This window comes from Takifugu flavidus, chromosome 16, assembly GCF_003711565.1.
Source record: "Takifugu flavidus isolate HTHZ2018 chromosome 16, ASM371156v2, whole genome shotgun sequence".
Classification (NCBI taxonomy): Eukaryota; Metazoa; Chordata; class Actinopteri; order Tetraodontiformes; family Tetraodontidae; genus Takifugu; species Takifugu flavidus.
Genome location: NC_079535.1, coordinates 2,678,810 through 2,703,463, shown reverse-complemented (window position 1 = coordinate 2,703,463; position 24,654 = coordinate 2,678,810). Strand labels below are relative to the sequence as shown.

General features: G+C 43.5%; 2 protein-coding genes across 3 annotated transcripts; one reads left to right on the top strand and one right to left on the bottom strand.

The window, feature by feature from the left end:
- Window positions 1–2,620: 2,620 nt before the first annotated feature.
- On the top strand, window positions 2,621–17,661 carry LOC130513154 (fibronectin type III domain-containing protein 5-like). Of its 2 annotated transcripts, XM_057011787.1 has the most exons (7): window positions 2,621–2,755; window positions 3,142–3,476; window positions 10,429–10,544; window positions 11,339–11,537; window positions 16,911–17,000; window positions 17,089–17,222; window positions 17,330–17,661. In XM_057011787.1, exons 2-7 carry the CDS (start codon window positions 3,419–3,421, stop codon window positions 17,390–17,392), a joined length of 660 nt encoding a protein of 219 aa, XP_056867767.1. In that variant the 5' UTR covers window positions 2,621–2,755; window positions 3,142–3,418; the 3' UTR covers window positions 17,393–17,661. The 2 variants fall into 2 exon arrangements, with proteins under 2 accessions (XP_056867767.1, XP_056867766.1); XM_057011786.1 differs by lacking the exon at window positions 2,621–2,755 and having other exon boundaries at window positions 2,762–3,476.
- Window positions 17,662–21,223: 3,562 nt separating this feature from the next.
- LOC130513152 (uncharacterized) lies at window positions 21,224–24,095 on the bottom strand. The gene is made up of 6 exons (XM_057011783.1): window positions 24,010–24,095; window positions 22,685–23,433; window positions 22,537–22,613; window positions 22,271–22,356; window positions 21,811–21,907; window positions 21,224–21,725 (listed from the first exon to the last, which is right to left on the bottom strand). Exons 2-6 carry the CDS (start codon window positions 23,423–23,425, stop codon window positions 21,596–21,598), a joined length of 1,131 nt encoding a protein of 376 aa, XP_056867763.1. The 5' UTR covers window positions 23,426–23,433; window positions 24,010–24,095; the 3' UTR covers window positions 21,224–21,595.
- Between the last annotated feature and the right edge of the window lie 559 nt (window positions 24,096–24,654).

The window sequence follows — 24,654 nt, the reverse complement described above, 5'->3', positions numbered from 1 at the left end:
CTCCTCCTTCCTTATTGCTGCCAGGTGATCATAGGCAACCTGTTGCATCTCTCGTCTCGTCTCATTCATGGCGGCTTGTTTGAAAAGAAGACTTGTTTGTGCTCGTTTCTTCTCTTCTTCTTTAGCTTGTCTGGCTTTTTCCTCTTCCTCCCTCTTTATTTCTTGACTTTCTTGTCCTTCTTTTTTATATAAAATGGACACCTTGTTTGGGTATTGGAACTGGTTGCCTTCACTTACACCTAATTGGAGGTGGTTATCATGTGTTCTGTTATTTTTGGTTGTCGTGATTAATAGACAATAGGCTGTATTATTATTATTATTATTACCCCAGCTGTATTATTAACATTGTAGTTCACTTAAGATTTTGCAACTAAAGGATCAAAGCAAATAAAAGAGTTTAAATCTTTGATCAAGTTGAATGCATTACATATTGACAGTTCAAAGTTTATATTCACCTTTGTTTTGTTTTTTTTATTCAATTTTTTTTCTTGACTGATCTTTTCCTTGCAGGATAGAGGGGAAGGTGCCGGTGCATATTCCAGGGCTGTACAACGTTCACTTGTATGCTGTTGGGAGATAAATATATGGATAGACACATAAATGTGTGTATATACACTCACCAACCACTTTATTAGGTATCAATTCAATAACGTGTTAATGCAGCTAGCATCTCTGAAGGACCTACATGCTGAAGAAGATGGGCTACAGCAGCAGAAGACCACAGCTGGTCCCTCTTCTGTCAGCTAAGAACAGGACAGTAATGCACCATGTCACAAAGCTCAGATCCTCATAAAATAGTTTTTGGAACATGAAATTACCAATTATCTTATACCTTGAACTGCTTCTATATTGGTTCTACTGGACTTCAGTGCTGCTATTGATAAATTTGATCATTGCATCTTTGAACATTGGAGCATTTTTTGATATGTTTGATTTTGATAGACTGATAATGTCCTTTGAATTAGAGGAACAAGACTAGATCATAGGTCATATTGATCAAATAGGTACCAGTTCGCTGATGATGTTTCCTTTTCATACAGAAGGGTTCTAAAGTTCCACAAGGTACTGTACCTGGACCAGTTCTATACAATTTGTACACGCTTCCCTTAGGAAACATTATTCGGCAGCGTAGAACAAATTTTCATTGCGATGACGATGACACTGATCTTCATGTATCTATGAAACCAGAGATCATGGAGCAGTTAGTAAAACTCCAGGCTTCTCTTAACATCATAAAGTCTTGGATGAGCTCAAATTTCTTTTTATTTTGGACAAAACCAAAATCATTGTATTTGGTACTAAACGTCACATTTCACCATTGGCTGAGATGTCATCCCCCGCATTGTAGAGCAGCCCATCAAAGTCTAGGAAGGCAGTACGACTCAAGCCTCTCAGACAAGGACATGGGAAAGGCCATCTTTAGCAGCTCTCAGAGGGCCTGGCCATGATTGACTCAAGCATGTTGCCAGAAAAGTGAAGCTGTGTGAAGTTACCTCAAAAGCCATCAGTAGACCAACTCATTCATCTGTAAATTGCTGGGACTGAAAGATGCCTGTTACCAGCAAGTCTTTATGGTAAACACTCTCTGGCTTCTTTTAAAGTGAGCCACCACAGGCCCAACTCAGTATTGTAATCAGGGCACCCTATGACATCTTACCCTCCTCATGGAATAGAGCATAGAGCAGGCCTGCAACCTCTGTGGAGCCATCAAGTCTTCCCTCCGACACAGTCTGGCACAGCATATTTGTCTCTGGCACTATTTACCTGTTTAAGCTGTATTAAACTGATAAAGTGGGGAGCAAGAGAGTGCAAAAAAATGTTTTATAAAAATTACTTTTAATTATGATAATTTCTACCCTTGAATGTGGAAGTGTGTTTAATTCATTTTTAGTTGAAATAAATGATACTTAATCAGAGCTGCGTATTTGTCTGTCGCTGCAGAGCTCATTAAGTTTATACAGTTAAAATAAATAAGTGAATGTCAACAGGATTCTAGATCTTACCCTCTTGGTCAAACAGATCTATGGAAATGTAAAACCACAAAAAAAAAGTTTGATCTATGATTATTTCATTACATTTGTCAAAGGTCACGCTGTAAAACTGCTCAGCGACGGCAGTTTGGGACCGTTGTTAAATTACACTTGAGGAAAAATTAGTTCCAAGCATTACAGTTTTGAAGGTCTTTGAAAGCAGGCTGTATTTGTAGAGTCGAAGTGGCACATTTTATTCATAATTTTTAACTGGGGCAGCAGAAATGTGAAAAACCCGACCTCGGCGGCAGGAACAGCCATGCTAAATGTTTGTGAGGAAGGTTTGGAGTGTACGTTCTTGGCATTCATTGTTCCTCTTTCAATACAAATGCTGGAAGATTCTTTCCTTCGGGTAAAAATCAGCCTCATCAAGGCCAGAGAATGCCTTCACATTTGCAAATATGTAATTGACGTTGTTTCACTGATTTCTGAGTGCTCTTTTACCTGTAGGACTTTGACACTAAGATGTATTTTCTATGTAGATGGTGGATAGATGATATTTCGTCCTTCCCTCTCTATCACATGGACCCATGTTGATACAGGGGTAAGTAGAGGAGAAGTAGAGGGGGAGAAGTAGAGGGGGGAGAGACCAAGCAGTTCTCTAAAGCATGCCAGAGGCGGCAGGTTGGATTGACGTTAACTGCTGGGTGACGCATCAGGGGACAGAGCTGGCTCTTGGATCGACAACAAACCAACCCCGAATGACTTCACCACCACAGCAGCTGGTACAGTATGCAGACTCTGCACGCACAGGCGGTAAAGTCGCAACATATCCTGGGGAAAGTGGCTAGAAGCTGAGCATTGTCCTTTAATTGTCTTGTCTTGCGTGGGCCACTTTGTTCATTTTAGTGGGCTGCAAATGGGCAGCACAGCCGGAGGATGAGACGGAGCAATTCCATCAGAGGAAACACAATTTTTATGGTCAAAAGTAGATGAATCGGGTATTTCTATTTGGTCCTCCTTTAATTTGGGTTTTGACATCTGATGATTGATTTTTAAAGCATTAGAGACTCTGTCTCACTCTCTCTCTCTCACTGACTGTCAAGACTTAGGGAGTCAGTAGCAGACAGGGAAAGTCTTATATTCAAAGCCAGCACGTTTCACTCTGCAGCAGCAGGAGCGGAGCGCTGTGGAAGCCTCCACAGCACCGTCAGCAGAAGGATCCGGGAGCTCCGGAGCTCCAGCGTGTCGTTACGCCCGTTTTGGCGGCTGGGTTTCGGCACATCGGGGGCTTGGAGGGTGTTGAATGAGCTGGAGCCGTCACCGTTCCCCAATTTTGCAGTCGCGACGATACGCACGGACCGAATGCCGAGCTGCACACCACGGCGCACCAGTTAACACCCCCGGTCGGAGTAGATGGGACCGCACGTCGTCCGAGCGTTCGAACGATGGAGAGATTTTCGCTGCTCGTCCTCGGTTGTTTCTGCGTCTACGGAGTCACAGCGGGTAAGTTTGCATTCGTGCAATTAGGGGGAGACGCATCCATCAATAGTAGATGAGGAGGTGAGCGGCTGATCCGGCTGTAGGGTGAACAGGAGCGAAGCAGGTGTGTGGAGCACAGCTTTGTGTTGGTTTTAGGCATGAATTGATGGGAGACGTTACGTAGTCTGATGTTCTTGTTGGCGGCTGAGTGTGTGTGTGTGTGTGTGTGTGTGTGCGTGCGTGCGTGCGTGTGTGTGTGTGTGGTGTGTGTGTGTGTGTGTGTGTGTGTGTGCAGACGAACACGGGAGCCTGGTGTATTTGTGCAAGACTTGTCTTTGCATTGATGGAGCAACGGCTACATTGTTCTCGCGTGTTCCTCTGTAAAACGTGTGACTAATTGACCTTTGAATCTCATTCCCTACAGGTAAACGCACATATCCAAGGTGACTGTAACACAGTCAGCACAACACCTGTGTGCTCCTCATCATCTTCCAAATATGATTTATCCATCCCATTCCTGCTGGAAACAGGATTTCTGAGGAATGGCGCCCATTCACATCACCGATGCCTGATTTCTGTGCTGAATAACAATATACAGTATATCCTTCTATACCTATAGGACCTACAATACCAACTCTAGCATGCACACCCACTCGCACAGCACGCTTCGCCCCGACACACTCCTTCCATTAAAATGCACCTCTGCTTTGCTTGGCATCCTCCCACTCCTCAACCTTTTCACTGATGAGGGACCTCTCTCTCTCTCTCTCTCTCTCTCTCTCTCTCTCTCTCTCTAACTGTCTCTCTCTCTTCCTCCTCTCTCCCGCTCTCTCTCTCTCTCACACACACATCATGGTCCCTCATAACACACATTCAACTGCACATTAACATCTTTAATAATTCTCTCAGCTAAAATTAAAATCTCGGGCCTTTTATGAAGCACCCATGCAGCTGATTGCTTAATAAGACAGAAAGATATAGAGTAATTAAACCAAAGATTACTATGTGATGACATCAGCTTCTTTAGTAATTTATGTAAAACGTTTTTTTTAAAACTTAGATACAGTATAAACCTGCATGATTTGTGGAAATTGAACTAATCAGTTGCCCGTTTTATATCAATCACTTTATATGTTAAATACAAAGAAGAGCATCTCTCTTTCCAGCAATTATAATATAATCTATAATTTAGTTAGTTAAATATTAAATACAGTTGAAGCACCTTGCTTTGGTTTTCACCCTATAGATGCATCACTGAAGTGTCACCATAAGCCCAAGACATTCTGGATTATTTTACACTCTGAAATATGCTTCTTATAGATGCCAGAATTGTAATTCAGTGAGGCACGCTGGGGCTACGACAGAGGCAGAAGTTTAAAGTGTTTGTTTTGGCATCCACACAATTCTTTCCGTTGTCTGCCAGTTCATTTTAAGATGCTGCCAAACACCTGCACTGTAAAAAAAAAAACAAAAAAAACTGGGCCAAATCGATGTCCACACCGGCGGGTGATTGTAAAATCAATGTTCTGGTGAAGTCTTTACTATGTCTTGTGTAAATGACCACTCAAAGTGGTCAGTTGATCTCATGTTTCCATTTAAAATGTAAACCAGCACTCAAACATCCATCTCAATGATGTCATTAATAACAGCAGGCAATTCCCCAGTAGGCCTAAGAGGTTTGAGCTTGGAGAAGGGAATATTAACATAAAGAAAATCAATGAATTGACCCATACAGTGAACAGCAATGCAGCGGTTTGGGGTCATGTGCTGTGTTTAAGCTGAGACTTTATGGGGCGCTGAGCTTTGCTTCATGTTAGTTTTGCCAGGGAGAAACTCTATTCATGCGATTGTTTTATTTATATGGAAAAGAAAATCCATATAAGTAAAACAAAAGCACTTAGTGGGGAAAAAGATTCATTGGCAAATATCAGACTTTTGACTGAGAAAACTGTTAAATATGTTTTCAATGTTCTGAGAGTTGGATGCTGTTTTGAGCTGGTCAGTTTGTGCCTACATGCGATTAATTAAATCTAATTTTTTAAATTAAATGTTTGGCCACATTTTGTATTTACATGTTAAATAATGTAACACAGGATTATGAGCAGGTCACTTTCTGGCTCCCATGAAATGTGTGTGTGTGTGTGTGTGTGTGTGTGTGTAAATAATCTGATTAGAATTTGTGTCAATTACTAGTATTAGAAAGTCTAAAAAAATCAATTTTAATGTACAAAATGATCAGGATGTGCTTTCCCTAATCTTGAGTTCTTCCCTTTAGTCCACCACTGTTGTCAGAGTTAGAATTCAACCAAACAAATGAAATCTCTTTGTATGGGAAACGGCAGCTTCCTCAACCTGTTTTGCCACAAACGGCATTTGATCGGCATCGTAGGAGTGAGATTTTTTTAAAGGCAGGATACTGCTAAAGAACAAAGACAATTAAAAGTAAATCCCAGATAATAACTTCAAAGATTGTTTTGCATGCTTGGATTTTCTTATTTTGCTTCCTTGGCCCTTAGGCAGCACTTTTCTCCTTTGAATAATGTTTCATCAGACTTTTAGAGAGTTTTGGATCTGGAATGACCCCAAAAATGTCAGTAACTATTTTTATTCTGGTGTGAATTACAATGTTTCAGTGAAACCTTTTTATCAAAAAAGATGAAAGAACAAAGCAAAGGAGCAAAACCATTTAACAAAATCCCATCCTCCCTTTAAAATCACTGCTGATTTAAAGCTCCTCTATCTTTTTTCTTTCATTTATTTACTGTCACATGTGTATCTGAGCAGCGGCACTGCTCTGCTGCTCAGATACCACCTAATGTCACCTCTCTGCCTTTTCGCCATTTCAAATTGCTTCTTTGAGTTTCTCAATGAAGAAAAAGCACAGACAGAACAAAGCTAAAACGTTCCGTTCTCCTGGCAACACTACTCTCCCGGAGCTCCACAAAAATGTGTTGATTTCACTTTGCATTCAAGGCTCGCATTCAGTGATATTAGCTTCGATTCTGAGCAGAACTACAAAGATTGCTATAATAAAACATTATAGAGGACGGATGAATAAATGTGTGCAGGTAGACGTCTGAGGTGCTGTTTGAAAAATAAATCAGTACCAGAGATGCCAAAGCATTTTTGCTTCATTCAGCAGCACTGATTCATTTGTTTACATGCAAGTGTGGGTTTTCAGCTGTCAAAAAGGCGAACGTGGGTGATGCCATTCTTCGAGAGCGGCTGCTGGTGTTGGCTCGTCTGGAATTCAAATATTGTTGATGTTGACAGTGTTGTGGAATGCTATAAAAAACAAATTCCCCTGAGGGAAACGGACGCACGTTGACACCAGCTACATAGATGACAGGAATGTAAAACAGGAGTCGGGTCAAGGTTAGCGATCCGAGGCATTAAAACGGTGTTTAGATTCTTGAAAAGCTGAGGGAGTCGCAGAGAAACACACAATGCTTGATATGTTTATACGTGTAAAACAAATAAATCTCAGAATAGGGAGGCAGCCCAGTGGTGCAGTGGTTAGTGCTGTTGCCTCCCAGCAAGGTTTGGGACGGAGGTTGGCATTTCTGTGTGGAGTTCATGCTCTCCCCTTTGCTTGATCACTGTTCTCAGTCTCACAGTACCCCTGCCCCCACCAAATGCACACACACACACATGCATAGTCCGGCTACCGGGTTAGAGGTGGGCCACTTCTCTGGTCGTGCACGCATGCGCGTCGTTCACTCACGTTCGTGATGATGGGCAAATTAGAATGTTCATTCAACCAAGACAAAACCCACACAGGTGCATGCAGATTGTTGCTGGAATCAAATCCAGAACCTTGTTGCTATGTGGGGGTGACCATGCCAGCGAATACATCACCACGTTGTGGTTCAGCATCGTCATGCTCTAAAATGACATTTTCATTTCCATTTAATTACATTGTATATATAATAACACAAGTTATTGTCACTCTTGTTCTGTTATCTATAGGAATAAAGTGCCAGAAGCTGCATAATTGGAATACCACCTTCTTTATAGCGGTGGATACTAAGAATGGACTGAATGAGGTGGGGTGATTTTAAGGGGGCAGCAAAAACTAAAACTGCTGTGCGTGGAGATAAGTGTTTAATACCCAGTAGTGCTGTTGTGAGTCACCTAACACAATGCTTCCAATATGGGAAGAGACACAGCAAGTCATATTCATGTCCTCCACCAGTGTCTGACATGCACTATTTTACAAGCTGTCGTGGGCTCCAGAGGAGAGGTTGCATTTCACTTTTTCACTTGCTTTTAATGATCGTTTGTGAAATTAAAGAATTAAATTTGCATTGCCCCGTCCCTCTGTGTTGTTCTGAAGCAGAATTATGTATGAGATGAAAGCATGAGCTGGCCGGCTTCTCAAATATACAGCCTAATTCATTCTTCTATTGACTTTTGATTTAGCAAGCTTACACTCTTGGTGTGCACAACGCTAAATTGATCCTCAAACAAGGTCTTTTGACATTTAATTAGGGTAAAATATGTCTGTACACCCCAGCAAACTGTCCAGCTGGGGTGAGATAATTCACTTCCTGTGTGAGCTCATTTTTCTGCAGTGGTGTAAAAAGACCCTTGGGTGTGATTATGTGATGCCTCTGTTGTACACAGAAAACATGCAGAAAAGAAAAAAGCGGCCTCTCCGAAACACACGTGAGCACACTACGAGTGTTAAATACTTAAATTCTGAACCCTTCCGGGGCAGATCTGGACATCCAGGCTATCACTTTTGCATCCACCGCCATCTTCCTGCTCTGAAGAACACGTCTGCCTCAGTTCTAACTCCCTCAAAGCTGGATTTACTGTGTTGCTAAAAAGTTTTCAGAGTTCCACTTTCACATAATTTCTAGAGTCAAAACATCTACTAAAAGATGTGATGCCGCAGGCTGCAACTTCTCCGGTTTTGAATGGCTGGAGGAGGTGTGGGTGTCCTGATCCTGTCTCTTTTTTAGAGTTTGGAGCGACGGTAAAGCCTTTTATTAAGCAATGACAGGCTTCATGCACCATGGTGTGTGTGTGTCTGTGTGTGTGTGTGTTCAAGACTTCTTTGCATTGTTCCTGCTCTTCCCCTTCTACTCCCCTTGACTGCACACAGACACACACACACACACACAAAACACAGTGTGTTCTGTAATGAATGAGGATATTAGGGAGCTGTCACGTTTCCTGATCCTCAACCTGAGAAGCAACTCTCTGTCACTCTTCACACCAGGGACATGCGTCATGGCTCAAAGTCACCCTCACCTCTCAGGGTGGTTTCCACCGGGGCGGGAGCGAGTTGATGAAGACATCTGTCTGCTGTTTAATGAGCGCTATCTCTTACGCACACGTCTGTAGGCCAACGGCGCCAACTACAGCACGGAGGATGAATGAGCAAAAACTCCGGGGCACGGAACTCTGGGGATTAACTCGGACTGGAAGGAGTCACTACCTGTCAGCCATCTGCAACGGTGCATTTTGTCATTAATCTTGACATTTACGGAGGATTTAAGTGACTTTAAACGCAACAATGGATGAACTCCAAAGGCTGGAGACAAGAGAGCGCCGACACTCTGGTTTCCATTATCCAGCACGCGGATCAAAGTGCCATTAATTGATAGGGCAACTCGCTCTAAGATCATATATTCATGTTGAAAGTGTTTACTGGTCAACATTTCCATTGGAAAAGATGATTCGGTTGAACTACACTACTGCATGTCCTGAAATATGCAAACATGCATACATAAAAAAAGTAAGCACAAAATGAACGGCTCATGTCACAGAGATTTAAATAGAAGTCAGAGGTTTGCTCGGCAAACAGGGTTTTATTTGCAAATGCTGCAGCCCCCTCTGCATAACACGTAAGTGCTTCTGGGGCATCTGAGGAGCAGCGAACAAACACCCATGGTAAGCGAAAAACAAGCAATTTCAGACGCGTGAGAGTCCAATGATGAAGAGAGGCCGCAGGTCTCCGTCCTGTCGTCTGCCGTTAGCCCGCTCGTTCTTCAAAACGTCAGCCGCAACCGGCTGGAAATATTACGCAGGGCCCTTTTCTCCGAATACGGCGCGCTCCAGCGAGCCGGCGTGTGCACAAGCGCCTCAGCAGCCGATCATCCTGTAATTACCGACTGCGTGATTTGTACAGTCCGTCAAAGGCAAGCGAGCGTTAATCTGGTCTGTAACTGACTGAGCGCGATCGCTGGAGCTTGAATTAGATTTATATCCCGCTGGGGAGAGAGGTCGCATCATCGACGGTCACCAGCATCCATCTTTCTCATATTGTGATTATCAGTTACTCCTAAAAGCCCTTAGGAGTAATCCTTAGGAGGATTGTGCCTGAACAGAGTCCAGCGTTCTTTAAAATAACACTATACTTACACGATACACTATATACTTAAACTCTAATTACTATAACATTCAGGATGGATCCTGGCTCGTTCTATGGCATCACCCAGCATAATGAACCACATCAGATGCAATCCTACGTCCTGGACATGGTCTGGTCTGTGCTGTTTGCACCAGTGGCTCTTTGTGTGGCAGAAAGGGTCATTAAAATGCAGCCCTCGAAGATAAGGAGCCGTTAATATTTAAAATAATGACTGTAAAAGGTTGTTCATATTAAGAATGTCCACTAAAGGGGAAATCTTGAGCCCATAAAAACACAAAGGTGGTATTTTGCTGGTGCACTGCCAGCTCCTGCACTTTCAATGCAGCTATGATATATTGTAACGTTAATATAATCTTAATATCAGCCTAATCTAAACATAAACAAGAGGCCATGAGTAATGATATGCTTTAGTACTTATATAAATTATCCACTAATGAGTTGGGGATGCAAAAAAGTTGATTTCATGCAGAAGTGTGCTTCTGGTCCGTGCACGGAGGTAGACGAGGCTGGTATTCAGAATGGCAGACAGAAACGCCTCGTGCGCTTCAGACACTGCGGGTGATAAGAAGATTTTCTCCTTCCCTCTGTTTGCAGATAGCTTATCGCCTCCCGTCAATGTGACCATCACCGCGGTGAAAGCAAACTCTGCTGTGGTGACATGGGACATCCCTGAGGGAGACCCCGTCATCGGCTTTGCCATCACACAGCAGGTGAGCCGTACTTGTGCACGTGTTGCTTTTATTGGATTAATAATTCAGCAGTAAATGTTAGCCGCCGCGCTGTCCTGGACGCTGCTGAACTGTCCTCTTTGACAGACTCTGACGGCCCTGTGAAAACGGGCACATTGTGCATGAACTCCTCCATTAATCCTGACACAAACATAAACTCACACGCATCTACAGTAATGGGAACACAAGCGTGCGTACACTCGTACGCGCTGCTGGACACCGTTGTAATGTGCTCTGACAGTGTTACGTGATGCAGTGGTTTAATATCAGAATGCAGATCCTCGGCTCAGCTATACAGAACATATATCGGTTTGAAATAGTTACAAAACGCAATAATCCAGTATCACCACCATTTCTTACTAAAAACATCAGTTTAAAAGACAGATAAACTCTATTATTTACTATTTTGACATTGTTTTTTGACTGCTTTATTCCTTTTTGGGGTCATGGGGAGGGTGCAGGGGCCCATCCCTTATGGGGAAGGCATATGGGGGAAGGCAGGCAGACTCTGGGGGTTCGGTACCTTGCTCAAGGGTACCTCAGCAGTGCTCACTCTGCTACCAGAACACTTTCCTTGTTTGGTCCACTCAGGAGTTGAACCAGGAACCCAGTCCCCTGCAGACTGAGCTACCCCCACCCCTATCTGGACATTGTTATTACTCAATAACTGCCAGTAATATGGACGAGTGGTATCAAATGGTTTATTGTTCTTATATTTGTAATTCTAACCCAGCGGCCGCGACAATGACACTGATCCCATGTCGTCCCCCCAACAGAAGAAAGACGTGCGCATGCTTCGATTCATCCAGGAAGTCAACACTACCACGCGATCCTGTGCATTATGGGACTTGGAGGAAGAGACAGACTATATCGTGCACGTCCAATCCATCAGCATGTCCGGGACAAGCCCGGTGAGCGAACCCCTGCGCTTCCGTACACCGAAGGAAGCCGAGACGCAGGCTTCTAAGAGCAAAGGTAATGCACGGCGTGCAGGATGAATTCTACTTCCAGCACTATATCCAACAGAAGGCATGTGGGGCGCAGAGCCGACTTGGCTCTTCGACAATATCTTGACTGATTCTTTCTAAAGACTCAATAAAATCAATAGACAGACAAAGCGTGAAATGAAATTTCACAATGAAGCGCTTCTACAGGCTCGCAACTGCTGACCACCACTCGAGAATAAAATCGGTGTGTGTGTGTGTGTGTGTGTGTGGTGTGTGTGTGTGTGGTGTGTGTGTGTGTGGGGGGGGGGGTGTTGCACACTTCACGGTGCGTTAGTGTGCCTCACCCTGCATGCATCTGGGACAACCTGCCAGTAAACCAGAATGATAAAAGGCATTTATCGCACGGACAGGAGGCGCTCTGTCCCTGTGGCAAATCAATGTGCTTCTGGCTGAAAACCTGCTGCATCTAGTCTCCCTCACATTTACACTCATCTCTCATGTGAGCTCCAGTAATACTTTAATACTTCTAAGGTTGTGTTGCCAGAAGGAGTCTGAGCCGCTGTTATGGGAGCGAGCTAGGCACGCAGGAAAATACAAGCATTGTCGGGCAGTGCAGGACTATATGATGCTACACTCATTTACAGATTTGTTCATGGCCTCAGATGATAACGCTCATAGACCAGAGCGTCACCTGCCAGAAAGTAGACTTTCAAGTAAATGAAATGACCTGTTTAGATAGTCCCTCTTCATCATATCTTTGTCATGATGATGAGGGGCTATTTTGCTATCATTGGATAACAAAGTCCATTTTCCCGAGATAAAGACATTCTTACGATATCTTGGGATGATGATGTTGCTTTTGCTGTGATACCAACTCATTATTCTAATATATTTGGACGAAACAGGTTGCGATAGTGACTTATTTCCTCAAGATAGCAGTGTTTTCACAATATCACAATCATGATCTCACAATAAAGCCTTGTTCTTTTGTTATATTGGAGTAGCAAAGTTCTTTTCCCCGTAATAACGACATATTATTTTCTTATCTTATGATAACAATGTCAGTCTTCTCTTGATTACAAGTTATTATTTTGTAATAAAAAGATAACAGTGTCAGTTTTCTTGTACTAATTTTCCTGACCTCAAATAACAGCTCAATTTTCTGATAATTTCCTCATTATTCCATTATCTCAGGATTAAAAAAGGATACATTTTGTCATAACAACGACTGTTTTGTTCTCTCGGGATAGGGATCTACAATTTATGGAAAGCTGTTGTACCTCGTTACATCAGCGTTACATCAGCCTCAAAAGTTCCATGAGCAGATTTAACTGCCGCATGTATTTTCTGTCAACATGTATATTTTCTCTTTGCAAAACAAATCACGAGTATTATTTCATCCCTCGAAGTGTGATTGTTCTCCTTGGAAAACTGGGATCCAACCAATAACCTTTGTGTTACTGGATAGACCCATCGACCACCTCAACTGTAGCTGAGGTGGTCGATGGGTCTGCTGGTGGAACTGCAGCGAGAGAGGCTGCAACAGTGCAGCAGAGCTCTGCTTTAACATTTCAGCATTTAACCCTTGTGTAATGTTCATATTGTTGTTACTCAGCCAGCGTTTGTGGGTCTGATGGACCCGTTGCATTTTGTGGCTTTTAATGCCTCACAATCAAACACTTTTATGTTCAAATACTGAACAGATGTTTACCTTATCCCAATTACAAGCAGTATAAACAATATATATGGTTAATATTTGCCCTTTACCTTTGTTAGGTCACATTTATAACTTATTATTTAAAACATAATAAAGAAAATCAATTAAATTTAAGATATGAGTGGAAACAAATTTACAAGTGAAGCAAGGTTTTTCAAAACTACTGACTTTTATTTCTTTGAACTTGAAATTTAACCCATTCAGGTGCACAACAAAATGAGAGTTGATGTTCTTCACAGAAAATGAGCCAAAGTCAGTGAGTCTCAGTTTGAAAAATTAATTAATTTGATCATTTTTCTTTTAATAAAAAGTGAAAACCGGTCCCACAGACCCGAACACCACACAAGGGTTAAGACAACTAACAATGAACCAGTTCTAAAAAAAAGCAACTTGTGGCCTCTTGACCATAGAGATCTAAGAGATGTTTGGAGAAAATATGAGGGGACTTTTGTGTTTTAAATTTAGCCTGAGTTGCATTTGAAGCCAATCGATGCTTTAGCAGTCAAGAACAAGAGCATCCAGTATGTTTTTATTAACATCGTTAAGTCATCTGCAGTGGTGCGGCTCCTGATCGGCTGCTCCTCTCTTCCCACAGAAGACGATTGCTCTCACCTCAACACGCTGATTCGCTGTACTAAAACAAGATTTTTTCTTTTTCAAATTTGCCAGACACTCAACACACGCTCACACTCTCCTGCACCCATTTCTCACATCTGAGTCTATCGCGATTCCTTCATGCAATCAAGAATGAGGGCAGCTTCTCAAGCACGCTTATTTAATTATCCTAACAATGAGACCTGATGAAGGGCAGCGGACCTGCTGTTCCTCCAGGCGACATTTCGAAGTACGGAAATATGCGCGCCCCTTCAAATGAGGGATGGTGATTGTCGGCATCATGTGATTTAGTTATGGTCTCATTTAATGTGACGTTATTGTTTTTGCAGAAGGGTGATTAATTGGCACGCGAGTATTTGTTTTTCATTACCAGGAAAATAAACTAGTAAATGTTGAAAGAGGCATATAAAATTTGCCTTTCGCGTGGCATAAATTCGCACGGACAGTCCTTAAATGCCAGTATTGAAAGAAGGGCGACGTCCTTCCTTCCGCTGCGCAGCCTTCCTAATCCTTCCTGTCATGCTGACCTACAGGTCTTCCCATCGTCTCGTTCAATGTTTCAGGGGATCTGATGAGACACGTTGGGTGTCGAAGTTGTAAACGAGAGGTGCGAACAGTCAGTGAATAGAGGGAGGGATGGGAATAGACAAGAAAGAGAGAGGGAATTCAGGGAAGAACGGAAGCAGCCCATAAATCCAGTACATCTCAAATGAGAACATGTGACTTTTTATCTAACAGGAGATGATCCCACCTTTCAGAATTCAGTTTTAAAATATGTCTGCAGCAGTTTCATTCAAATGGCGACGCGATGCTTTTGTGTTTTGGCTCAATAGTAAGCTGAGTTTTAATACTGGGCGAGAGGGGTTGAACGATCGGTGGAATTGCTTATTGCTACAGGCTGCTGGAGCGTGGGGCTCCTGCCACTCTGGGCGCCCTCCAAATATCACCCACTGCATTTAATTAAAGGACAGACGAGATCTCTCTGCTGTGGAGAACCTTTGAACGTGTCCAGGCTCTCTGCTCTGCAGGCGTCATCAGGCGGAACGATGCTCTCTGATAAATCCCCACAACTCCAAAACTGCTGATGGTGTTTTATCGTTGCTGATGTGTGTTGATCACTTCTGCTTTGATCCCCTTTTATCTCCGCATCCCACTTGAGTATAAGGATCGCCGGTGGCCTATAAGGAGCCTTCAATCACCCCCCCCCCCCCCCTTCTGATCTTTTAACTGTAGAACACAGCAGAAATCAGACCAAGTCTCGATCAAACAAATCAGCACAGATGCATACGGATGGGTTGCGGGCTGATTAAAATTCTAATCTTTGCCTTTATTCGACATAACGGTAGCCAGATAAGTAGCCACATAAAGATGCTGAATAAAGATTTAGATCAGAGGAATGCTGCATCAATGAAATATAAAAAAAAATCATTTGAAAAAAAGCTTCAGTAAGCTGAAGTACTTTGGATCTCTGAAAGGGCAAATGTGCGTGCCGTGTCAGACGACATCGGCGAACCTGTGAATGGACTGAGTGTTGAGGCAGCCGTGGGTGCTCAGCAGCTCCGTGTCTGCAGAGGATAAACCGAAAAGATAGGAGAGTGCAGAGAACTGCTGGCGAAAGGATGACTTTAAACCGTGTGGACAAATACAGGAAGATTCCTGAACAAAAACAAAGGTAAATGGACTTTAGTCACGGCATGGCTGATATTTTCTTTCTTTAAAATTGTCCATCAGCCCTTAAATTTGACTAAGTAGGATATTACTGTATAGTTAAAACCATCAGTGATTAATTCTTGTTATCATAAGGGGTTTTTTTGTTTGATTTTCTTCTTGGAAACAGATTGACTAAAAACTCAATAGTCACCCTGAGCTGAGTGGAGCGGAGCTCCACAGAGCCTCTGTGCAGACGGGAGAATGTTCAGAAGGTCAGCCCTCACAGCAGCACTACAGAGATGTCCTGAGTGATGTCCTGATCCACAGAGCTCAGGACCTCAGGCTGGGGTGAAGGTCAGCGCAGGAGTCCAATCCATCATCTCTAGACAGCCTTGGAAATGGCCGTCCACTGATGATGTCATCAAACCTATCAGAGCCGGAGAACATCTGCAGAGAAAAATGGCAGAATGTCTTTGACCTTTAATAATGAAGATGGAAACCGTACCACTTGTAACTAATGTGCAACATCTGCCGTTATATAAAATTGTTGCTGTGTTGCCTGTTTCAGCTCAGCTGAGGCAGCATAATGTGCACATGCTTTTTACAAGGCAGCTCTGTCTTATTCGATAACGGCCCCGATCTTCCGCCAAGCTCTGTGTCAGTCTATTTTACCCAGGAAATGCTGCTCATATCGCAAAAACCCATTTTAACAGCAATAGCGCGTCACTCGGTGAGTTTCCTGCTCCTCGTGCTCCGAACGTCAGGTCAGGAAGGTCAACAGACATTAACTGTGAATGACTCTATTTCGACGTTACTGTCAACAAACTACAACATTTTGCGAAGCTTTTAGAGATAAAGATGAGCCAGGGTCCGGAGTTCAGGCGCTTGAAAAAGGTGAAAGCATAAAAGAGCAAGGCTCCTACAATTTCACTTCATTATATCCCCGCTTGCTTCTTCTTTGGTCTTAAATCATTCACGATGGGTTTTAGCAATATGCACCGTGGTCGGAGGTCAGATTAAAATTCTAGTTTTCGACAATTCATCCACCCTCCTGCAGAGGAGAGAACATCCAGCTTGTAGGAAGGTCACGGGGCAAAATCCAGCACCTGGCTTATTACAGTGTGAGGACACATTAGGACACACTGTATCACAGCCACCTGCACCTGAAGGCAACATTAAGGTGGTACATACAAAAATGATACAGAGTTTGGAAGAAGCTTTGGCAAGAACACAAGATTTGGCAAGATAAGAGCATATTTATAAGAGCCAATTACAGTAATTGTGATGATTGATGTTAAAAGAAGATCTGAGCTGACCTGAAGTGTTTTGGTTTTGTGTTATATTTCAATTACATTTCCATGAAAAGAACATTTAAGTAGTATAAGTGTATTTTGAACGACATTGTGTTGACTTCTTCAGACGAAGTGACAATGGAGGAAGTGGGCCAGACCACCCAGTTGAGGGCAGGGGAGCTCATCATCATCGTTGTGGTGCTCATTATGTGGGCAGGTGAGGACACATCAAGGAAAATGCACCAAAGTCCCATCGCAGGGAGGATTTCTGTGTCAAAGCAGTCTAACTCTGCCTCTCCTCACAGGCGTGATCGCTCTCTTTTGTCGCCAGTACGACATCATCAAAGACAACGAACCCAACAACAACAAGGACAAAGCCAAAAACTCTTCTGAGTGCAGTACACCTGAGCATCCGACAGGGGGCCTGTTGCGCAGCAAGGTATAGTCAACCAATCGCAACACTGTATTCACAACACATGACCGCAGAAGCATTTCGGTGATGGCGTGGGGGTCATTTTTGGACCTCATACATTCTCCCTCTTGCAGATGCCCAAGAACAACAACAACAACAACAGTAGGATAACATCTGTCAACGTCATCGAGGTGTGATTGCCAGGATGGATCTTTGTGAACCCAGACTGTTCTCACAAGCGTCCAGGCCCATGTTTAGGTCCCACCTGTTTTATCAGGATGAGGCCAGCGCCACGGCTCCCTCTGTGGTGCCTCATCTCCAGGGGTCCGTCCCATCTTTCAGAGAGTCTGCAGCACTGTGGCGAAACTTCAGTGCGGCCGCCATGTGGCCGCAGCTGCCACACCGCCGCAGGCAGCAGGTATTAGGGCCGGATGGCTGCAGCGGCGGGGGATCTGTAGATAGGCTTCCTGTGAAAACTGACCCCAAACCCAGGGGTTTCCAGCTGCTGGGTCGCACCCGAACACGTGACAAAACTGTACATTCATCTCTTCTGCATATTCGCTACACATGCAATTTTCTACACTTTTCGAGGAGAAACGCTTCATGATCAATTTCATCCATTTATACTTAAGGGCATCTGTAATCTGCGCGTAGATAGAGACTGAGACGAGCCGAGCGGGTTTGTTCGATGACGATCAGGACAATCTCAGAAGCAATGATAATGGACGGCTTTGCTCGGATGAGGCTGGACTTCGTGGACATTTACAGGAGAAGGATTCTTTTCTGTGGAGTCGCTGAAGAGCTTGTTGGAGCCACTTTATTAGGTACCAGTTCAATTGTTTGCTAACACAAACAGCTAATCAGCCAATCACATCTTTAGATCAATGCATGGAGGCATGTAGACAAGGTCAAGACAACTTGCTGAAGTTCAAACTAGCAGCAGGATGGTGAAAAAAAGAGATGGTCTGTTTAGAGTAGTTCAGAACCTGCTGATCTGCTGGGATTTTTGCCCACAACAATCTCCATGGTTTACAGAGAATGGTCCCAAAATCAGTTGTGTGGAGGAAAAGGGATGAGAGGAGACTGGGCAGACTGGTTCATGATGATAGAAAGGTAACAGCCACTCAAACAACCCCTGGTTCCAACCAAGGAGTGAAGAGCAGCATCTCTGAAGGAACAACATGCTGAAGCAGATGGGCTACAGCAGCAGAAGATGGTTCCCCTCCTGTCAGCCAAGAACAGGACAGCATAATTCAGGGTGGGGGGATTTTCTTGGTACATTTTGGGCCCCTCAGCACCAACTGAGCATTGTTTCAGCACCTCAGCCTACCTGAGTATCGTTCCTGAGCATCTTCCTCCCTTTATGACCACAGTGGACCATCTTCTGATGGCTGCTTCCAGCAGGATAATGAACCATGTCACAAAGCTCAGATCATCTCAAACTGGTTTCTGGAACATGACACAGTCACCAGATCTCTGTCCACTAGAGCACCACTGGGATGTGGTGGCCCAGAAGATTCCCATCGTGCCATGAAGAATTCAGGCAGTTCTGAAGGTCAAAGTGAGTCCAACCTTCTTTAAGCTGAACCTAATAAAGTGGCCAGTGAAGGTAGCTCAGCAATAACGGGAAATTCTTGGAGGCAGACCTGCCAGCATGCAATGAAAACACAAACAGAGCCCACATTTACTCCGTCCCAGGTCTCATTTGCATCTGAGGAAAAGAAATTTAAATTTTAAAAAAAAACGTCAATGCTTTTGAAAAACTTTAACTCCACCCTGACTTTTATCCTCATGGCATGAACAGAAGGGCTTCTATCAAGACTTTATAAACCACAAAGCCAACATTTGTGCTGAAGATGGCAAAATAAAAGTGACCAGCACGGTCTACTGTGGCCGAGGTGGATTTGTGGACGGTAAAGGGTGTGTTTGAGGGCCCATTCAATCTCAGTAGTGCTGCCTTAACGACAGTTATCTTCAGTCATTGTGGGATAAAAGGGAAACACTCAACGTAACCGGCCATAACCCCTTAGCTTTCATACGTCCAGATGTGTGAATACGCGAGCTGCGACATTCAATGTGTAAATACATTTTGTTGAGGAGCCTCATATGTATTGAGCGCTAACATAGAATACGACTTATTTAAACCCGATTTTATTACGTCGCTTTCATAGAGGAGCCGTCTCATAGCACTGTGCTGTCATTTTTAAGGTAAGACTTTGCGATGTGTAATGATCTGAAGAGAGTCGACCTGTCTATGGTGGCCATATTTCCAGGAAAGGCCAGTCAAGTAAAACATAATGAACGCTGTGGGCAGCCTCCAGGCAGGGGGGGCCCGATCCAGTCCTCGAGGGCCACAGACAAGCTGGGTTTTGTCTTCTACCAAGTTCCTAGAGGAAGCTTTTTCTACCTGGTAGGAGAGAAAACCCGGCTCTTCTGTTTCCCTGGAGGACTGGATCGGGCCCCCCCTGCCTGGAGCAATTCATACGATGCTTAATGATGGAAAACAAAATATATTCATTGTGTAGTTATGCTTTTGTGCTCTGCCACATGATGCACTGTTCAGTACTTCTCTAAGACCTTCAGCAACAAAAGTCCAAATACATTTCTGGATGATTTCTATACCGACAATTTCCAGTAAAAGTAATTCTCACCGTCATTCCCCAAAGGAATGGAAAAACAGTAAATCTCTCAGGAGCTACATTTGCAAAACATACTTCAAATAAAAAGAATTTAAATGTTAAAACTGTCAAAGCAACTTCATTCTGTTGTATTCTAAAATATTCACTTTCCGCCCATTGTGTTGCCAGTGATCTACTTTAATGTGCAGCGCTGAACATCCTGTTTTTATAGCTAAATGTCCAGTTCTCACCTTTTGCGTAGCGCCCTGAAACGCATCCATTCACTCATTCTGACAGGGACATTTGACAAGACTGACAAGGTCCTCTGGGGAAATATGAAGCTGCTCCAGATGTTGTCATCACCATCTGTCCCCTGACATCACTGCAGGCAGATTGATTATCCTGGTATCCGTCCAAATCCCAACCCCTTAACGGTTGTGGCCTTCAGCATCCTGTCAGTCCTTTTTAAAGCTCTTGGCACAAGTGCAAACTTCTTCCAAAAAATGTCCATGAAGCCTTTAATGGTGCGGACACTCCTGCAGTTTAATATCACCCAACTCTGATGCTGGAGAACTGTGGAAATCTCCCTCGTTTGAGTCATTTCTAGCTTCCAGAACATGTTTTCTAAACCCCATAACGGGGCCACCCATTTCATTTAAGACTATTAAACCAGTTCAGCATCTATACATGACTGTTTTATACACTGCAGTGACAAAAAAAGGCAGCCTCGTTTGGTTTTACCGACTGTTACTCACAGACAAGTTCCGTTCCAGTTCTAGAAACATGCAGATTTCCACCAGAATCATACTGAGAAACTCCATGTCTTTTATTACTGAGGGGTTGGACTATCCCATGATAGACAGGTGAACAAAAGGAAGGAGGAATTACCGAAAAATGACTGGTGCCGTGTTTATATTCACCGTACCGCAGTTGCTTCAAGAGGGCTAGCATGGTTTAACCATTATGCACAAGATTCTGCTTGTTATGAAGGATGTGGTGTACGCTTACTTGTGTATGCTTCAAAACAATAAAAACTATTTTCCACAGCTGTTTTTAAGCTCTTGACTTCTTCAGTCTGCGCTGTAGATCTTCGATGATCATAAAGAGCAAATGGGCGCATTAGGAAAAAGGCCAACCCACCCGCACCCGGAGGTCCTGCGAGACCCGTCACAGAACGTGTCATCGGGCTTTCACTCGCTTATGTTCCTCCTAAGGCTGGAAACAGGCTTCCCCCACGTTATGTGCAGACAGGAGTGCTTTGCATGCATACTTTAAGAGCCTGAATTATTCAGTGGACGAGAGCCGTGCTGGAAAGTGGGTTTCCATACGTCTGCCCATCTGCACCTGTGCAGCGCCGACGTTCTACCAAGACTCTGCAAACAGCAACAAAGTGGCCACAGTAAAAACAGGTGGAACAGGCAGGACTTTATTTTGAGCGTTTCTTAAATTTGACCAGAAAACAAAAGATTTTGCCAGTTTCTGAGACCAAAAAATAAAAGAATTTTGGAACCATTGTGTCAATTCTAAATAGCAAAATAGATTTGACTTCTCTCAAATTCCAAAAGCGTCTCTTGACTCACAGCATACAGCTACAGAATGGAATGTGACCCAACGTCTGACCTCCAGCAGAGCTTCTATATGCAAAAAACAACCAAACCATTCGTGAAGAATGAACAAGCACATTAGAAAAAACATGATTATTCCAACAACAACAACAAACACACACAAAAAGAGCTTAAACAGTGCTTTGGCTGCTCATATAGCAAAAGCATGAGCTGGTAATCAGGAATAACAATGACTCCGAAAGTCTTTCAAGACGTTGGCGAAGCGCTTCCCTGTCCGGCAGTTATTGAGCTGCCACTCCTGCAGAGTCACCGACGGTCTCAGGTATCGAAAACGGCGTTGGTAGTTCCTACAAACAAGTGCCAAATCAGACAATTCCGTAAGTAAGATTATGACAAAAAAACACAACTTTCGACGCCGCGACAGCCGTGTACCTGGATGTGAGGTCAGAGGGATGCTGCGGCTGGGAAGTGCTGCTGCCTGGAGGGCAGTTGGTCTCAGTCATTAGGTCCAGCAGCTCGGTCATCACATCTAGCAGATAAAAGAGCTTTTAACTGGAAAAAAATATCAAAACACTTAAAAATACATATTAAAACACTCACTAGCTGTTCTCAAATACAGAAAGCTGGGGGGTATTTTGGAAAACAAGTTTGACAAAACAAGTTAAAATTAGAATATTAATGTAGTAGAAAAATGTTTGTTTTCACTCAAATATCCAGGAAAAAAATTTCCTTTAAGAACTTCAACACTGAGTTACACACAAGCCCAATGAGCAACTGAAGCAGTCAGTAATTGAGCTCCGCTAATGAGTCGTCATGTTGCCAAATCACCTTATCTTTGTGGAAGAACAGGAATATTCTGGGTAAAAAGCACAGAGCTGAGACAAAATCCTACCCTTGCGCCCTCCTTGATTGCCACTGACGTGTTTTTTGACTGAATCAAGATAGACGCGTTTCTCATGCGCCCAGTCCATTTCGCTGCTGAATAAGGAAAACATTGAATAATTAAAGTATATTAGTTGCCTGATTTCTCTGAGTTCCACCGGTTTGTCATGCCTTCAATACCGTTATAATGGTGCTGTATTTCCACCTAGTGGCGAGACAGCGTATTACCACTCAAGGGAGTGGCAGAAACCCCCTAGTGGTGAGATGGCGTATTACCGTCGGTCCATGGTATCTCGTGAAGGATTTCCTGATGAATTAGTCGGTTGATCAGGAAGCAAGTCGACAGATTTTACCTTCAATAATACAAAAGTTGCACCTGAATACAATACTGCGCACAGTTATCTGTAAAAACTGAAAATGTTACCTTCACTTGTAGACGAAATGTGGCCTCATAACTGGTGTCCAGAGTGGAGTCCTGCTCAACAAGCGTGGTCCAACCCCCATGGACAGTCTCCAACATGTGTTCCTGCACCTCCACTGACACCTGCCTCTTTTGCTCCCTGCCACAATTTAATTCTACTCGGACACTGCCACACATTGAGGATTGCAGCACTGGGAGGCCTGTATCGGATCGGTCATCATCTAGAGAGCCAACAGGAGCATTCAGGGGCTGCAAAATCGACCCACTTACTATGTGACCATCGTCTGCCAAGAACTCGTCTTGGTGAGACGGTGGTGTTTGCCCATGACTTTCCGACTCTGAACTTCCAGGCCGGAAGCCAGTTTTATGGTTGAGTAGAGGGCTGGAGGAAGATCCAGAGAAAACACAGCGGGAGGGTTTATTCCAAGCATTAAAATCTTTGTTGAAGGGTGAGAAATAACCCTCATCCTCTTCCAGATCTCTCCAACTGACACACTTTTCTTTTGGTTTTACTCTTCTCACGGCTTGCCTGGGCGGTACTGGGGGTAAGATGGGCTGAAATGGACCCCAGCTTTGAGACGCACACTCATCAGCTGCGTCCAAGGGGTCAAAGGTGAATCTGGTTTTTATTCCTGGAGCACGGCCTTGATTTTGAACCTGGTCCCACTTTAACCTGAAAGGCATCCTGGACCCATTATCCCTCCACGTTGAAGGCACATCTCCATAGTACCAGTGTCCTGCCATGTTGTGAACTGAAACAAAAAGAATATAGATTTTAACCAGTCTTCTTTAGCGTTGTGGAAACAAACACTGTTTTTTCTTGCTCATTTCTCTGTAGAGACAGTGTGTATTTGACATTAAGGCTACACAAATTAGTCGCCATTTAGGCGTGAGTTTGAATTTTGACCGGAATTAACAGGACAAGAACGCTTAAAGTACAGACTCGCACTTACGAATTAATTAGTTGGTGAGAACTTCTCTAATCTGGGTTCGATGGCGCTGGTGGCTCCATCTAAGACGCGTTTTAAGTAGACATCTGGCTGCAAAGGCTAAACAAAGACCAGCGTTCAGTTTGCAGAAATTACGTCTAATATCTACATATGAATCTATCGTTTTTGTAAGATCAAACACATTAAATTATCGATTGATAACTAGGAGGGATTTATCGGAAGGGTGAGCCAGCTAACACTTCTGAGCTTTAGCCAAGGTTAAGCTAACTCTGCTACTAATATTACACAAAAGGTGACCGTAAATGGGAATTTTCAGTATGCAGAAGTCAATCAATTAATTAACCAGAAAAGCAAAAGTGGAAACGAGAGAAAACGTACCCGCTCTGATACCTGAGCTAACTAATGATGTGGGCGGGGATGCGACGTTCAAGTGTAACCACGGGGAGTTAATAAGGGCGGCGGCGCCCAATTACTCACCTTTCTGCCCATTTTCTTCCCTCTATTCGTTCTTTGAATGAAGTTGATGACATCAGCTCGTAACACCAGGGAGCCGTCGCAGTTTGAAAAACGCACGTTTTATCGGGGTCCGTGAACGCAACGTGAGAATTAATGAACAATCTGCAGGATGTCAAGTGAGCACTTAACATTAACAGTTGAGACTCGTGCAACAATTAAAGACTCCCTTTTAATGGTCCCGTGAAATTTAACAATCGATTTTTGGAGTTTATATCATGCAGTCAAGGCCAGGTTGGGCTACAAAACAGAAAGAACAGTAAAGTCCTCGTTTATGCCTTTTAGGAGTCAAAACGCACACAGTGCTGATAGTTTATGACAGTGAAATTAGGATTTTAGTTGCAGTATCGCTTCTCCATAGAAGCCTAAACTGAGCGTTTGAATATTAGAGAAACAGAGCGTTCACACAAATAACTGAAGTTTATTAATCCGTTTAGAAAACTGCACATACTTCAGTTACACTCCCATGATCACATTTTCTTTCAGTTTTACCTGTTAAATTTTATCTCC